A 16,798-nucleotide genomic window follows, 5' to 3' on the forward strand; every position below is an offset into this window, starting at 1 on the left:
CCTGTGGGGGTATATCCGCTTATCTAGAGGTTTGCCTAGTTTTAGAACAGGCTACACAAAAAGCACTAGCAAAGTCAATACAAATCAAAATTTCATACTTGCACAACGAGAAAGTAAACATTTGTTCAGTAATAGTGTACACTTGTATTTTTATGTCTGATTTTGTAAGCAAGTCATAAGTCAAGTGAAACTGGGGATACACAAGATAAATAGGACTCCTGAAAGGGATCCAGTAGTCTGGAAAGATTGCCCTTCAGCTCAGTGGTACTCAATATTCCCATGCTGTGATTCTCAAAGTAGTCTCATGAGCTTAAAAGAGGCAAGTTTATGGTAGCTTCGTATTAATGATAAACATTATCTATCTAACAAGTCCAGTAAATTTTTTTTATAGGTCAGGAATTTTTTTAGACTTGTTATACTTTACCATAGATTTTTTTTTATTTTTAAAAACAAAACTTCCAAGTTTATAGAAATCAAGTAGGAATGGAAACACTGAGCAAAAATGAAAGGCAAAATTAAAAATGCAGACTTGTTGCATATGCAGTGCTGACTGGGCAGGATATTGGTAAAAAAATGAAGTTTTGTGTATCAGATATATTTGCATTTATTGCTGCTTCTAGATCTATTTGAGACCATTCATAATTTGCAGCTACCAACATTAGCTAATGAAAATGGACTGCCCTTTTGACAGGAAAAACTTCTCCTCCTGAGAAAGGAAGCTAATAAACTGGTTCTAAAGTAATTGAGTGTTTTATGGAATAATCCCAAAGGAATACTTTAATTCAATAACAATTCTGTAATTTTTTGCTTTTTCATAGGCATGCCTCCCATTCGGGACTTGGTCAGCCATTCCCCTAACCAGTCAGGTGATGCATACCTATTTCAGTCTCATGTTTGTTGTGCATTACATGTATGTTTATAAGAGTTACATATTTCAGTAACTACTTGCACAATTATCTATTTTGCTTCTTGGTTGTGTTTTGGAAGCTTGACTGTTAATGTGCATGACTGACTTAAATGCTTACGTTTGTTTATGCACTTATATACTACAATTAGGTTATGACTTTTTTATATATAAAAATTTAATAAGTTTTCTGGGGCAAGGTTCTGGACAGTTAAGTGCTGTATATGATAAATAATTGCAGCTATTTATAATACTGTATTATATACAATATAATATTCAATATGTATCCATAGTAATATGAAATTTCAGGGGTTTTCTGATTTGTTCCTTTAGCTAACACAAAACCAAGAAATGTTTTTCCCTCAGTTAGCAATATCCACATAATGTTCAAAAACATTCATATACTAACTGTCTCTTTGTATTTTTTGGCGACTTTCGCATGCCTGGTACCTCTGAAGGATTCATCGGCCTTCAGTGTTATAGCTTTTAACCCTTTTTCCATCTGAGAATTTTGGATACGATTTTCTCTTTGGACTAGTCAATCAATCAGAGTTATAAATAATACAGTGTACTGCTCCCTTTAAGGTTCACGCACAGTACTTAAGAACAGACTTTTGCTGAACAATGTTTGGTACTTGACAGAATCCTAGAATGAGCTGTTGCCAGCAAATAGTTATAGACCAAGGGTTCTCAAACTTGATCTCCCTGGGGGACCCCTTTTTGACGACACAAATTGCCACACAACCCCGGGAGGAGGGACTGAAGTCTGATCCTGCTGATGTCCTATTATCCAGTGTGGGGAAATACAAAGCTGGAGCCCCACTATTGTGGGTGGGAACAGGGACATAAAGCCCCAAGGCTTGCACCCCAGGCAGGGGACCTGTAATTTGAGGCCCAAGGGCTTTGGCTTCCACCCCTTTTAGCAGGACTCAGGCTTCAGCTCTGGGCACCAGCAAGTCTAAGCCAGTCCTGGCAACCCCATAAAACAGGGTCCCAAATCACTATCATCTGGACATTTTAGGGTGTGCTCAGTTATGTTAGCAGTTGACTAACTTGCAGTGCTGGTATTTTGGTTCATATTTTATATTGAGATTGGCTCATGCTAGTGTAGAAGGAGTAGAACACTGACAAGGCTGTTGTCTTCCATTGATATAGTAAAATGAGGTCCTTAGCAGCCCTGTGCACTGAAATGTGGGTGGAGAAGATCCTACTGTAAAAGAAGATATCATTGGTGTTCGAGTCATAATCTTTCTCTGAACAAAACAAGCTCTCACACCTAAGACCGTGGGTTGCTGGAGTACATTGTAGCGATTTGTTTCCTTACCGCTAATGGCATTGCCCTCATTTTACTCGTTACATTGTAACACTTCCAGAATGAAACATGTTATAATAATCTTTACTTATTCCGATCATTTATTTTTATACTTGTTAATAAATTTTCATAGCCAGAACTTTTGTAATTATGTGAGCAATACCATAATATGGGGAAATCACAGCTCCAAAATGTTCTTATTTACATAAACTCTTGAAAATCTTCACTGCAAGTCCTTTGAATCTCAGCAGTTGAAGATAATCTTCTTTTAAGCAAAGTGACTTTTATATTTTTGATGGGGACGGTCACAGAGGACCCTTTGGGGAGCTTTCCAGAGTGTTGACAAGGCCACTGCCACTCACCTTCCTGCTCCATAGTCTCCCCCAGCCAAGGCACAGAGCTGAGATCACCACATCCCTGAGTAGCAGTATGGACACTAAAACCCTTCAGGTCAAAGGAAAATGCAGTTTGGGCCCATCTTCCCAGATCACCACTCCCCAAATGGGACCAGAACCCCAAAGGAATTATTTGGGTAAGCCCCCTTTAACAATGAAAGGAGGGATGTGCACACTGATTGCCCCCTCTCCCCCAAGTGAGAATTATTTACACTGGGGTTGATAGAAAATAAGTGATTTTATTAAGTACAAGCAGTAGGATTTAAGTGGTAATAAGTGGGAACAAGCAGAGCAAAGTAGATTACAAACTCAAAATAACAGAAAACGCTTTGCTAATTCTACACTGAAACCTCAGTACAAACTTATTACAAACTCACCCTAAAACTGTTTCTTTTCTAGCTAAGCATTCAAACCAGGGCTGCTCCTCACCCAGGGGTCTTTGGTTCCTTCCCTTGGGTGTGCTTGGCCAACCCAAAGACAAAGACCTGCTAGTTTCCTATTCTTTTAAAGATTCCCACTTTTGCCTGAGAAGTTACCTGTGTAGTCACTACCAGTTAGGGAGGTCATGTGACTTCCTACAACCAGCCACTGCTAAGACTTAAGGAGTTGCCCAGACACTGAGGCATCCCAAGCATTGGAAACACCCTTGATGGCTTTCCTCTGCACATTTAAAGCCATAAAACATTCCACACTCCATGTGTCTAATTTTACTCACAAGAATGGTACATACACCAAAATAAGATGCACAGATCCAGCGGACTAAGACATGAAGATCGGTAGGTTACATGACGCAACTTGTCCAAAGCATCTGAGGTACATATATTTGTGTCCATAAGTCTATTTCATAAAGTGTGTGGGGGGGAAGAGGTGTATGTCAACCATTTCTACTCCTTTCTTGCTGTTTAAAGATACAGTGTAACTGGTGCATAATGTTGCAATTTCTACATTTGGTATGTAGTTGACTATTAATTCTTAAGATTATATAAAATAAAGTGTAGACAGACATGTTATAAAGAAACTTTAAGGTTACTAGTCTGTCTCTTACCCTGTTCTCATCATCAAGTAGTATCCAACTCTGTACCATATCAAGGAGCACAACTTTGAATGTTGACTTTCAGTACAGAAGTATATTTTATGTTTACTGGTGAGGTATATTTATTCTGAGCAATCTAGTAAACCTTTTTTTGTGTAGAGCACCCTTGTTAGTCTTGCTATGATTATTTTGGCTGAATTTCACATCTGAGTAGAATAGAAAGAAAAAAATCTTTCATGTCGTCGTAAAGTCATTGCCTTTCAAAATGTTTTGCAAGATTTCAGTGAAATAAGGCCATTCAGTTCTTTGTAGAAGCATTTTCAGTGATGCATTCAGTAACACAAATGTTGGCAGAGAGGCAGGAAAAAGCTCTTTGCTTTGGCAGTCTTTTTAAACTTAAGGGTTTTATTTTTTAAAATAAAAATCTGTCCCAGCATTTATGCTTCAATTGTATATCATTCTTTAAGGCATACGTCAGAGAAACATGAAAAGCTCGTAAGTAATGTCAATATTTTAAGATGTAACCATTTTTCTAAATGCCATTTTCAAAAACACAATACAAAATTCCTAGCAGAGGAGATATTAATAATAGAGTATAGACTAAAGCTTTATTTATCAGTGTTAGTTAAAATATTTGGAGGAGGATCAACTAATTTTTCAGATTAGATGCAATGTTTTACTGCCTACAAATTGATGCTTGAACTAGACGTTCGCTAGCGAAAGTGAATGTACATCACTTTGCTTTAATTGTTCCCCTGCTCAATTCTTATTGCTTATTTACATTGTAAATTCTTTGAGGCTGTGTCATGTCTTCGTGTCTGACTGTAAAGTGCCTTGGTCACTGTTCATGTTATAAACAGGCAAAATAACAATCTTGGAAGCTTGCCACTTGGTCATCTAAGACAGATTTGTCTGACTTAGCTTGTGTCCCTTTTTAAAGTCAAATACACATTAGAAAATGCACTAGTTGTCCGTGTTCATCCACAAACTATGTTTTCCATAACTCCTGTCTAAAGGAGAACCTATTTATCCAACTGGCGTGTGCAATTCCACTGTACAAATATTCATGTTTAGCTTACACATTTTTGCATGCTAATTAACATCTATCTAGGTAGATAACATTATCAAGTGTTTGAATATTCAGAAGCAAAGGCATTAACTATGTTAGCTTAAAAGAAAATGGTGTGCAGTTTATTTGGCAAATTCAGAATGTCTTACTATGGTGAATAGTCCTTTTTGTCCAGGTATTAAAAACTGTAATATTTAAGGCATATGCCCCCTCCTTGATAGAACTTATTAAACTAGTAATCTAATCTACCTGATAGTTTTCCCTCATATTCTGTTAGGTGTTGGTATTTAACTTCATACTGTAGGTCAAAGGTTACATGTTTTTATGGTACTGTATTTCCAAATAACTGTCTGGCTGTATTTTAGTTTTTCATATACTTACTGCAAACTTTACAAAATAGAATATTTGATGTGAGGGAAGCACTGTTGCTCAAATCGTTGATTTGATGGAAGAAAAAGGAATTCAAGTCTCTGCAATAATTTTAAAAACTCAGGATGGGACAGCGTGTATCAAAATGCACACATTCAGGCATGCTGTTCTGTCTTTGGCAGCAGCCTGAATCTGAGACTTTCCATTAAAGTTCAAAACCTTGTTCTGCATGTAGCCAATTGTGACACATTTATAAGAATTTCTTCTTGATTCCTACATGTGATTTGCTTGTAACCTTAAAAAGAAAATGTTTTAATTTGCGCAGGTACCGATTCAGCCACACTACTTGATTTACACTCCTGTACTTGGGAATTCCATCAGCTTTCACTGTGTTCCTCAAACTTGTGAATATCACAAGAGAGTTCCCCTCTTGCTGTTCATTCCGTGGAATGTAGTTTTAATTTTTTCAGTCTTCTATGGAATTGAACTTTGCCACTAAGCTACTTCCTTTTAAATCTCACCTTGACTTTCCTTTTTCTTTGAAGTGACTTTTTATAAGCTACTTTCTTCTTATACATATGGAGGATGATGTACAAAAGTAAATATCTTGAATAGCCTGTCACTGAAGATACGTTATTCAATGTCTTTTAATGGTGTTTCTTTCATTACTACTTTTCCTGGCTACTGTTGTGTAGTAGTCTGTTGTACTAGGTCAGTTTAACTTCCTGTGATGTACAACATCCTCCCTTTCAAACTATCGCTTTCAAGCTTTAACAATTGTTTTGATTTTTGATTTGTCATGCCTCTTTCATAAAGTATTCTATACAAGGGCAATATATTATTTAAAACCACAAACTGTACTGGCAATCCAAACTATAGTTTGTTTGGGATGTCGTATTTTGTTTCATACCTCAAATATATTACAGGAGATCCCCCCATTTATGACCCTTCCCCCCACATTTACGACCGCCCTATTCTGACCGCCGCCTCTATCCGGCACGGCCCCCAGCTGGCTCTGGGCCCAGCATGCTGGGGACTACAACTCCCAGGAGGCAAAACAGGCCAGGAACGGAACTCTCATTTTATCACTGTGCCTATGGGAAATAAGGGTTCGACTTACGACAGTTCTTCAGGAACCAGTTAGGTCATAAGTGCGGGGGTCTCCTGTAATAATTTTTCCACGCCCTTGCTAAGTGTTCTGCTAGCAATTGATACATTAATAATGTCTTCATAATGTCCAGTGATAAATGTTAGCGTAATCTTTATAATACCTCTGATTTTGAATTGCTGAACTTGTTTTATACAGTAGAACCTCTGTTACGAACACATGGGAAATGGAGTTTGTTCATAACTGTGAATTGTTCATAACTGAACAAAACTTTGTGTTCATTCAAAACTTTACAACTGAACATTGACTTAATACAACTCTGGAACTTTATTATGTGGAAGAAAAATGCAGCTTTTAACCATCTTAACAAGCACAGAAAGAGTTTCTTTACCTTCTCAAATCTTTAACTTTCTCTTTATTTTTAATAGTTTAATAAATTACTGTACTGTGTGTGTATAATATGTATAAATGTACCTTTTGGATCTCGACTGCTACCTGGTTGCATACTTCCAGTTCCAAACAAGATGTGCAGTTGACTGATCTGTTTGTAACTCTGGTGCTCATATTTCTGAGGTTTCTACTGTATTTTTCTTTTGTGTTTAAACTAAAGTAAGTTTTTTGAATTTACAGAACAACTTGTTTTGTTTTTCCTTTTTAGATCTGAACCACAGTGGTCTAGGATCCCATTATGAAAATTCTCATTGGGGGCCAGTCTCTTCAAATAGTGACTCCAGCACAAACTGGGATAAAGTTATCGTAGATGGTTCTGACAAAGAAGCATGGCCATCAATCACAGGCAGTGACCCAGAGTTGGCTTCAGAATGTATGGACACTGACTCCGCCTCTAGTTCTGGGTCAGAGAGAAATCTTGTTATAATGGCTTCAGGGAGCACAGGTGGTGAAAACGATAGCATTCGGAATGGCATTGGACATGGTTCTCAAAATAAGTTTGTGGTTGGTAGCAACAGCAATAATGTGGGCAATGGAAGTATTAATGGGCCATGGGGTTTATCCCATGGAACTGTAATAAGCACATGTCAAGTTTCTGTGGATGCTCCTGACAGCAAATCTGAAAGTAGCAACAATCGAATGAATGCTTGGGGCACCATAAACTCTTCATCAAATGGAGGGTTAAATCCAAGCACTTTGAATTCCAATGGCAACCATGGTGCCTGGCCCGTGTTGGAGAATAACGGACATGCCCTGAAAGGGTCTGGAGGGAGTGGTAATGCTGGCACAAATACTCAGTGCAGTACCATAGGTCAGAAGTCTAACAATCAGAGTATTAACTCGAAGGTGGGCGGTTCAGCCCATGGTTCCTGGGCAAGCCTTCCGGAACATTGTGATTCTGAAGTGAATGGTACAAGGAAGGTTTCATTCAGTGGGCAACCTCAAAACCTTAACACTGAAATGAATGGACCAAATAACACTACTAACTTTATGACCTCTAGTTTACCAAACTCTGCTGGCTCAGTACAGATTAATGAACTGCCTAATAATACAGGGCCTGGGGCCTGGCGCGTGAGCACAATGAATCATTCTCAGATTCAGGCCTCTCCAGTTACAAATGGCACTTCCACGTCTCATCTTAGCAACGGTGAGGCAAAAAATGGTGGAGCTTATGGTACTACGTGGGCTGCCTATGGTTCTAATTACTCTGGAGACAAATGTTCAGGCCCAAACAGCCAAGCTAATAATGACACTGTGAATGCAACTCTAACGCAGCCTGGCATCAGTGGGCCTGGCAGCACTAACTTTCAAATCAGTGGGAATAAAGGAGGAGGGGTCTGGGAGGGAGGGCCTGTCAACTCCCAACATATGCCATGGGGAGGCGCGAATGGTGCGAGTTCCGGAGGAAGTCGAAGAGGATGGGGCAACCCTGCACAAAACACTGGCACTAGCATTTCAAATAGGGAATGGAATAAACTGCCTAGCAATCAGCATTCCAATGAAAGTGTGAATGGAACTAGTAGCAAGTTTACAAATGGATGGCAATCGGCTGAAGGGGATGAGCTTAATGGCCAGAATTCGGCTGCCTCTCAGATAACTGAGCAGAACAATGTGTGGGCCAAAGCAGGTACTGGGGATAGCGAGGGGTGTACAGAGAGCGCTGGATGCCAGGATGAGAAAGTATCTGCCGAAGGACAGAACCGAGAGAGACGAAAAGTTGACCAGCATGCATTACTCCAAAGCATAGTGAGCAGAACTGACTTAGATCCACGTGTCCTCTCCAACTCTGGTTGGGGACAGACTCCAATCAAACAAAACACTGCCTGGGATACTGAAATATCGCCACGAGGTGAAAGAAAGACTGACAATGGGACAGAGGCCTGGGGAGGCTGTGTGACACAGACTTCCAGCTCAGGGGGATGTGTAGAGAGACCTAGCCCTAATGTTAATGATACCTCATCTGTATCAGGGTGGGGAGATCCAAAGTCTGCTACAAGGTGGGGAGACTCCAAAGGCTCAAACAGCCAAGGGGGGTGGGAAGAGGATTCTGCTGCTACAGTCATGGTCAAGAGCAATCAAATATGGGTAAGTGGCAAAGAGGACAAGTCGTCTTGGAATGAGGCACAGAAGATCAAACAGGGATGGGTAGATGGACAAAAAGCCAGCCAAGGTTGGGCAGTTTCTGCCAATGACAGCTGGGGGGAGAATTCAAGAAGCAACCATTGGGGTGAGGCTAAGACATCTAGTTCAGGAGGTAGTGACAGTGACAGATCAGTGTCTGGTTGGAATGAGTCTGGTAAATCAAATTCTGTGACTTGGGGAGGTGGTAATACTAACCCAAATAATCCTTCAGGATGGGATGAGCCTGCAAAGTCTAATCAGAACCAGGGCTGGGGAGAACCTCCCAAATCAAATCCGCCTCAAGGTTGGGGCGATTCGTCAAAGCCAGCCAGCTCCCCAGACTGGAACAAGCATCGAGAAGTTGGATCTTGGGGAGCACCGTCTGCCACAAACAAACCACCGGGTTCTGGGTGGTTGGGTGGACCAATGCCGAGTCCAGCAAAGGAAGAGGAACCCACAGGCTGGGAGGAGCCATCCCCAGAATCAATACGCCGTAAAATGGAAATTGATGATGGAACTTCTGCTTGGGGGGATCCAAGCAAATACAACTACAAAAATGTGAACATGTGGAATAAAAATGTCCCAAGCAGTAGCAGCAGTTCAGACCAGCAAGCACAGGTACATCAGCAGCTACTGCCTTCAAGTGCCATGTCCAGCAAGGAGAGCAGGAATGGTTCTGGTAAGACTGTGTTTTACCTCCACTGTGTTTTCCTGGGAAGTTACCAAACACTTCTCTGGACTTGGGGAAGTGTCTAGTTTCAACCAAAGGCGGGGAATGATTTTGTCAGGGAGATGATACCAGTGCAAATGGTTTGTCAGTGCTTGAATTTTATTTTCAGGACTCTTTCTGAAATTTGAAACGTGTTCTTGTGCAGTGTAGTTAGGGTGAGATGATGACTCCTCGGAGAGGAATTTAAAAAAAAAAAAAACATCCAGTAAGGGAAGCGCTTCTGCTTTTCATGTCGCTCCAGATTTTAATTAATTTCAGCAGTGACATTAACATGAAGCCCCTGTTGCAAACAGAGCAGTGTTAAGAGCTGTCTGCAAGGTACGGTGCAGACTCAGGCTTTCACCTGAGTCCTTGATGCAGTATTTCTGTTGCTAACAGAGGTATTGCGATAGCAGGTTTGGGCTTCAGAAAAAAGGGTCTGACCTTAATAGACTGGGGAGAAGGTTGGTTGAGCTTCCATAGTGTAATATCAAAGAAGGTATTTGCCTTCCAGTAATTTTCTATTGCAATTGAATCCTATCCAGAAGAGGAGTGCCTTCAGTCTGTTATAGTTTTTAGATATACAGTGTCGTCTTTTATTTGAAAACTCTCTAATCCAAATGTAATGTCTTCATGTATGGAACTGGTGTTTTGTGAGGTCATCCCCTCCATCATGATGAATCTTACAATTGTGACATTTAAAATGTGTGTTTGTTGCTTTTAGTTATTTGTGCTTTATTATATTCTGAGTGTAAAGAACCGTTCAGTATTTTACACAATGTTTTAAGACTTGTTAAACTCACCAATAACTCCTGCTGCTTTAAAAAGGTTGGGGAGAGCCTTCTACTCCTGCCACTACTGTAGATAATGGAACGTCAGCGTGGGGTAAACCCATGGATACTGGTACTAGCTGGGGAGAACCCATCAGTGATGCAGCAGGCACCTCTGGCTGGGGAAATGCTTCTGTTGGTCAGCAGGCTTCAAGTAAACCTGGTATGTGCTTTTGTACCTTCTTGGAGTGTGCAGTGGTGAGGGGTGAAATAGTGACCAAGAAGTTTGATTGTGAATTCAGATACAGCAGGCTTGTATTTTGACATGCACGTAAATGTAAAAGGTAGCTGTACTCTTTGTAAACTTGCTAGTGACTTTTTCAGATACTGAAGATAAAATCTGTTTTCATTAGTGTTGTTAGTAACAGTGGGGAATGAGCTCTTTTTTAAACTAGTGACACAAGTTAAAACAAATGCCATTGGTTGATTTCTTTTTCTGTTGCCTTTGATCTTCCTGGATTCACAAGATTATGGCGGACTATCAGGTTTGTCGCAATTAAAATGATTTTACTTACAAGTTGGCTATAGGTTGGTAACCTTAAAAGGCATTTGCATTAAACGGAGTTCATAATTGGAAAATCTTTATACCCAGGGCCTAAATCTATGCAAGAGGGTTGGTGTGGTGATGATCTGTCATTGCCAGGGAGTCGTCAGACCAGCTGGGAGGAAGATGATGATGTAGAGATTGGAATGTGGAACAGCAGTTCATCCCAAGAAATTAATCCATCTTTGAATTGGCCACCGTACATGAAAAAAATGCCTACAAAGGTAATTATGACATTGAGAGCTGAGGCTGGAATTTAAGAACGCGAGAAGTCTGAGGGACAGAAAAGGGATAGAATTCCTAAAAGCCTCTGAACAGGGACTACTTTGTGAGGGGGGGAGATGTTTGGGGTTTCTTGTATTGCAATAGCTTCTGAATGCCCCAGTCAGTGTTAAGGACTCCATTGAACTCTGTTGTACAGTTTTATGTAGGAAGACTATAACTCCTTGTTTACAATTTCATTTAATCCTTTCTTATAATCTAATGGAAATGCTGGTGACTGTTTCAAGGATCGCAGTAATCCCTTTTATTTTTCAGGGAACAATGAAAGGTGGAAATAAACAAGACGAAACATGGATAAATCCATTCATTAAGCAATTCACAAATCTCAGTTTTTCAGTAAGTATGATATGTTGGTCAGGCTTGATAAATAGCCTTGTTTCCATTCATTCATTTTCAAATTTAGATTAACTCCTCTTTTTATTTTTCCTTTCTTTTACTATTCACATGGTCAATATAAACACCCATTGAAAAAATTCTTGTAAACATTACTGAGTTTTAATTTTAGTAGCATGTACCAGATTGTCAGTATCTTTGTGACCTGAAGGCAACTATCTTCATCTATCCAGGGGATGGAAAATAAGGGGGGGAAAGCTTGCAAAATTACACTTTCTTTGTCAAAGGTTTGACTATTTTTTCTTGAAGGGTTGAACTGAACTGAAATATTGTATTTGGATCTCCTTTGTTTTAATTCTTAAAGTTCTTATTAAACTGGCTCATTTTATTACTTCAGAGAGAATCACCAGAAGAAACCATACCGAGCAATAAGATGGACATGTCTGGAGGTAAGCATAAGGGAAGTTAGTCTTGCATTTAACTATCAAATCTGTATTCCACGTCCTTTTTTAAAATTTTGTTTACATCCTCTCTTGAGTTATTAAAAGAATAAAATTCTCATTCTTCTAAAGAAACAAAGGTTCTGATTGTTAATGCTTGAACACATGAGAAACTTGGTGTACATAAGAAGTCCCATTGATGGCAATGACTTTACTCTTAAGTAAAGTTAAGCAAGAACATAAGTGTTGATTTGATGGGAGCCTAAGTATGAACTTAAAACTGTCTCAGCCTTCTCAACAGCCTGTTTGCTACTGAAAACAAAGGTTGCTGATACATTATTAATCACTAATGCATTTAGTTTGTTCTTAGAAATAAATAAATTTAGCTGTTCAAAGAGGTTTTCGTTATTATAAAAGAGAATCTTACATGCTAAGAATATTTTGGAAGTATGTGCCTTTACTATAACCTCTCATTAGTGAAAGTCAGATTGTGGAACTGGTCTAGTCACAGTAAGTTTGAGTGGTTTTTCTAGCAAATAACCATAGTAGAATTACTTTGAATAGTAGTAAAAATGGAAGATGTGCAGTAGAAGTCTCCTGTGGTGGGAAAAATACAGTATCTGCTGCAGGCAGTTACAAGATGACAGTTCTGTGACTGCATCAAAGATGAGCAGAAATTGTTCTGAATTGCACCTCATTTATTCTAGATTATGTAAACCAAAATGGTAAACAAATATTTTCATTAAGATCATTGTGTTTAGTCACTTCATGCTTTATAATTGAGATTTATGTTTCTCTGCACAGTGTAGCAGGAGATAGAGAACTAAACTGAATAGCTCATTTGTGTTGAACAAGCTAAAAGGCAAAATGTAAACAAAAATCTACGCCATATGCAGTAGTCAACGTTAACAATGTTGGGACTCCGTAGCGAAGGGATAGAGGTACTAGGATATTTTCTATGTAAAGGCATGGCACACCTATATCTTGAATACTGCGTGCAGATCTGGTTACCCCATCTTTAAAACGATACATTGGCATTGGAAAAGGCACAGGAAAGGGCAACCAAAATGATTAGGGGCAAGGTTCCCTCTAAGCTGCGCAGCAGCACTACCCTGCAGCTGCTTAATCAGCCCTGCCCAGCCAGGTAGCTGCGTGCATGGAGCCCTGGGCCCTTGGCTGGGTGGGGCTGATTAAGCAGCTGCATGCTGTGCTGCCGCACAGCTTAGAGGGAACCAGCTTCCATATGTGGTGAGATGAATAAGACTGGGACTTTTCTGCTTGGAAAAGAGATGGCTAAGGGAGTGGAGGGGGCTATGAGAGCAGTCTATACTATCAAGCCTGGTGTGGAGAAAGTAAATAGGAAGTGTTATTTATGCCTCCTAGGGATGTGAATAGGCAGCAAATGGAATACAATCATAAGGAGGTATTTCTGTACACAAAGCACAGTCCATGCTTTGCCAGGGGATGTTGTGAAGGCCAAGACTATAACAGGGTTCAGAAAAGAACTAGACAAGTTCATGGCAGATCAGTCCAGCAGTGGCTATTAGCCAGGATGGGCAGGAATGGTGTCCCCAGCCTCCCTGTGCCAGAAGCTGGGAATGGGGGAGGGATCACTGGTGATTCCCTGTTCTGTTCATTCCCGGGGTGGCACCTGGCACTGGCCACTGTCGGAACACAGGAGATTGGGCTAGATGGACCTTTGGTCTGACCCAATGTGGCTGTCCTTTCCTTTTGAAAAGTGAATTAGATTTTTTCTGTTTTAATTAACCAGCATGGCATGGTGCAAGAGCACACAGATGAGCGATCTTAAATTGTTTTTATCTATTGTCTCTCTAAAGGGCTTTTGTAACTGAATGAAGTGCTTGTTAAAGGATCTATGGAATTTTCTCCTCCAAATAGAAGGAAGATGGTAAATGTACCTGCAAAGCAGGAACATTTTAACTGCTAGTATTAAGAATGTGTGGTCAGCCTCTGCGAATATAGACTCCAAATGCCATGTGAGACTTGCCCTGCTCTCCACAAAACCAATTTGCTCAGTTTTGTCTGAAGACCAGTAAAATCTGTGTCACCTGTCCTGTGGCAGTCCTGTTACAGCAGTTGTCCTAGTGTTATGTGCACTGTGTGGCAGAACACAGGGAAAAAGTGTTTGAATGATTTTAAGCATCTTATTCAGTAGTGCCTCATTTAGAGCAGTGCTAGAATAGCTTATGCCTATGAGCACACATGTATTTACTGTTAATTGGACTCTCCAGCTTCACCGCCTTTCTTCCTTCACCTTAGGAATATTGCAGGATAAACGAGTGGAGTTGGATAAGCATGGCCTGAACATGAACGTTGGTGATTACAATCGGGTGGTAGGAAAGGGCCCTGGTTCTCGTCCTCAGATTTCCAAAGAGTCTTCCATGGATCGCAGTCCTTACTTCGATAAGGTTAGTGATGGCTCAGCTCTAACTCTGATGAACATTTCCAGACACCTTGTTCATTCAGACAGCAGTCCACAGTTGTGATCTGTTTGTCCCATTTGTAGTTGCTGTGCAGAAATTAGGGCTTTCCTATTAACCTAGAAGATGTTTTGCCCTTTTAATGTAATGTATCAATACTAAACACTTATATAGCACTCTTCTTCTACTTGCAGTGCAGATAACACTAATTTGGTCTTTTTTGTTTTCTGCCTGTTTCCTGCTGGTGCTGGACTGTCATGTGACTCTTCCCTTCTGTTCCTGGCAATGGTTTCTCCCTTCTGCTTGCTTGCTGGCTGGTTGTTGCGCATCTGTGTGTCTATCCAATCAGGATGGCATTGTAGCAGACGAGTCCCAAAACATGCAGTTTATTTCCAATCAAAACATGAAGCTTCCCCCTTCAAATAGTGCACTACCTAACCAAGCCCTGGGCTCCCTAGCAGGGCTGGGTATGCAAAACTTGAATTCTGTTAGACAGGTAAGGCCATGTGCAACTCCTTGGCATGCTACTTGATGAGTGTTTGATTCCTTTGAAATAGCATCCTCAAAACGCTTGGGGTTGGTGTACGGTTAAAGTCTGACTCTGAATGGGGGGGCTGCAGAAGAGGTCGGTCAGTCGGTCACTGACTGATGTCCTGTTCTCTTTCCAGAATGGCAATCCCAGTGTGTTTGGCGTTGGGAATATAGCAGCCCAGCCGAGGAACATGCCGCAGCCCCCAGCACAGCCTCTTAATTCATCCCAGCCTAATTCACGTGCTCAAGTGCCTCCTCCATTACTCTCCCCTCAGGTAATACATGGCAGAGCAACCGCCAGAATTCCCTTGTCGTCGGGCATCCGCAGCTGTGCAGAACATTCCGCGGGGGGGGGGTTGCAATTGTTTCTACTTGGCTGCGCAATGACTATTTGGAGCAAATTCCAACCATTCCTTTACTGCGTTTATTGCATAATAAACTTTTCTCTCAACCCAAAATTTGCAATTGAAGTCAGTTCTCAGTGAACAACACATTCTTTGCTAGGCCTAGGGAAGAAATGGTTTGAAAATATTTATCAATATCTGACAACGCAGTGCTGAAAATGAGCCATCCCTAAGGTGGCCACTGTGGAGTTAGAAGTGGCCTGCATGTGCTCGCAGCTCTAAGTGCTTGGTTTTCTTTTAATGTTGACAGTAGCATCTCGGACTTTGACCTGAGTCCTCCCGCCCTGTAGCTAACTCACCAACCTCCCTGTTCTCCTGACTCGTACTCCCCTGGTTAAGAAAGCTATCCTGAAGCCAAACCCTAAACTCCTGTTCTGTTTGGAGTGTAGCAGGGACTCCACCAACGCACTGGTAGAGTCTCTGAAATGCGGAGAGCGTACACTTCCTAGGGCGCTAGTACAGGCATGTCCTTCCTGGTGACAGGCACACATCTCCCAGTGTACCACTGTTGATTGTGCTGGTTCGGGTTATGTCAAATGCCATATGCTGGAATATGGTCCCTTTTACAGGTTCCAGTATCATTACTGAAGTATGCACCAAACAACAGTGGCCTGAGTCCACTTCTTGGCCCACAGCAGGTAGCCATGTTGAACCAACTATCCCAGTTGAACCAGCTTTCTCAGATCTCCCAGTTACAAGTAAGCACAACACCGTGCTCGTTCTATTTTCGTAACCTTTCAAATCTGACCAGATTGTATCTGAACTGTGCCCTTTCCTAAAATCATTCTGTTTCCTAGCGGCTGTTGGCTCAGCAGCAGAAAGCGCAGACTCAGAGAAGCATGCCTTCCAGCGGTCGTCAACAGCAGGAACAACAGGTAAAACCAGAGAAACCTTTTTTAAAGAAGCTCACAGTCTTACCAGAGAGAATTGTTTGTTGCCTATTTTAGAACAGAGTTTGCAAATTTGGAATAAGTGAGTGAGACTTTTGTGGTGCTTGACTCACAGGTTGGAATGCACGTAAACCTTAGTAATGGATTTTGCGGAGCTAAATTAGACACAAGAGAATGCATTAGTGTATTTATCTGCTCCTGCCAAATGTGATTCTCCCCCCCCCCCCCGCCCCGCGCACACTTCTTTCATGACTGATCTGGGTTTTTTCAGGGTCGATCTCTTAGTATGCAGCAACAGATGATGCAACAGTCCCGTCAACTTGATCCAAACCTGTTAATGAAGCAGCAGACTCCACCATCTCAACAGCAGCCACTCCATCAGCCTGCCATGAAATCTTACCTTGAGAATGTCCTACCCCACGCTACTGCGGAGCTGCAGAAAGGCCCGTCACCAATAAACGCATTCAGCAGCTTCCCTCTTGGTGAGTTTCTCCATTGCTGGTCCAGCCCAGTTATCCGATGCATAGCCTTCCCTACTTCCTTTTCTCTTGGCTTCTTCCCCTCTGGGAACAATGTTTTGTATCCTGTTAGTGCTTCTCTGACGCTGAGCAACAGCGTCTTTTATCGGACTCC

General features: G+C 41.1%; 1 protein-coding gene across 6 annotated transcripts in view; it reads left to right on the plus strand.

Annotated features, from left to right (window-relative positions):
• The window catches only part of TNRC6A (trinucleotide repeat containing adaptor 6A), an 84,442-nt gene that overhangs the window by 50,378 nt on the left and 17,266 nt on the right, over positions 1–16,798 (plus strand). For 3 of the 6 annotated variants that reach the window (XM_075899924.2, XM_089769332.1, XM_075899925.2), the window contains 11 exons: positions 819–866; positions 6,849–9,440; positions 10,299–10,463; positions 10,893–11,068; positions 11,382–11,462; positions 11,857–11,908; positions 14,180–14,328; positions 15,009–15,146; positions 15,845–15,973; positions 16,073–16,150; positions 16,437–16,647. In XM_075899924.2, coding sequence (XP_075756039.1) covers positions 819–866; positions 6,849–9,440; positions 10,299–10,463; positions 10,893–11,068; positions 11,382–11,462; positions 11,857–11,908; positions 14,180–14,328; positions 15,009–15,146; positions 15,845–15,973; positions 16,073–16,150; positions 16,437–16,647 — 3,819 coding nt within the window. The remainder of the gene's footprint in view (positions 1–818; positions 867–6,848; positions 9,441–10,298; positions 10,464–10,892; positions 11,069–11,381; positions 11,463–11,856; positions 11,909–14,179; positions 14,329–15,008; positions 15,147–15,844; positions 15,974–16,072; positions 16,151–16,436; positions 16,648–16,798) is intronic. The other 3 variants (XM_089769333.1, XM_089769335.1, XM_089769334.1) reach the window with 2 other exon arrangements.

The sequence above is a fragment of the Pelodiscus sinensis genome, chromosome 15, assembly GCF_052426305.1.
Source record: "Pelodiscus sinensis isolate ZL-2025 chromosome 15, ASM5242630v1, whole genome shotgun sequence".
NCBI lineage: Eukaryota > Metazoa > Chordata > Testudines > Trionychidae > Pelodiscus > Pelodiscus sinensis.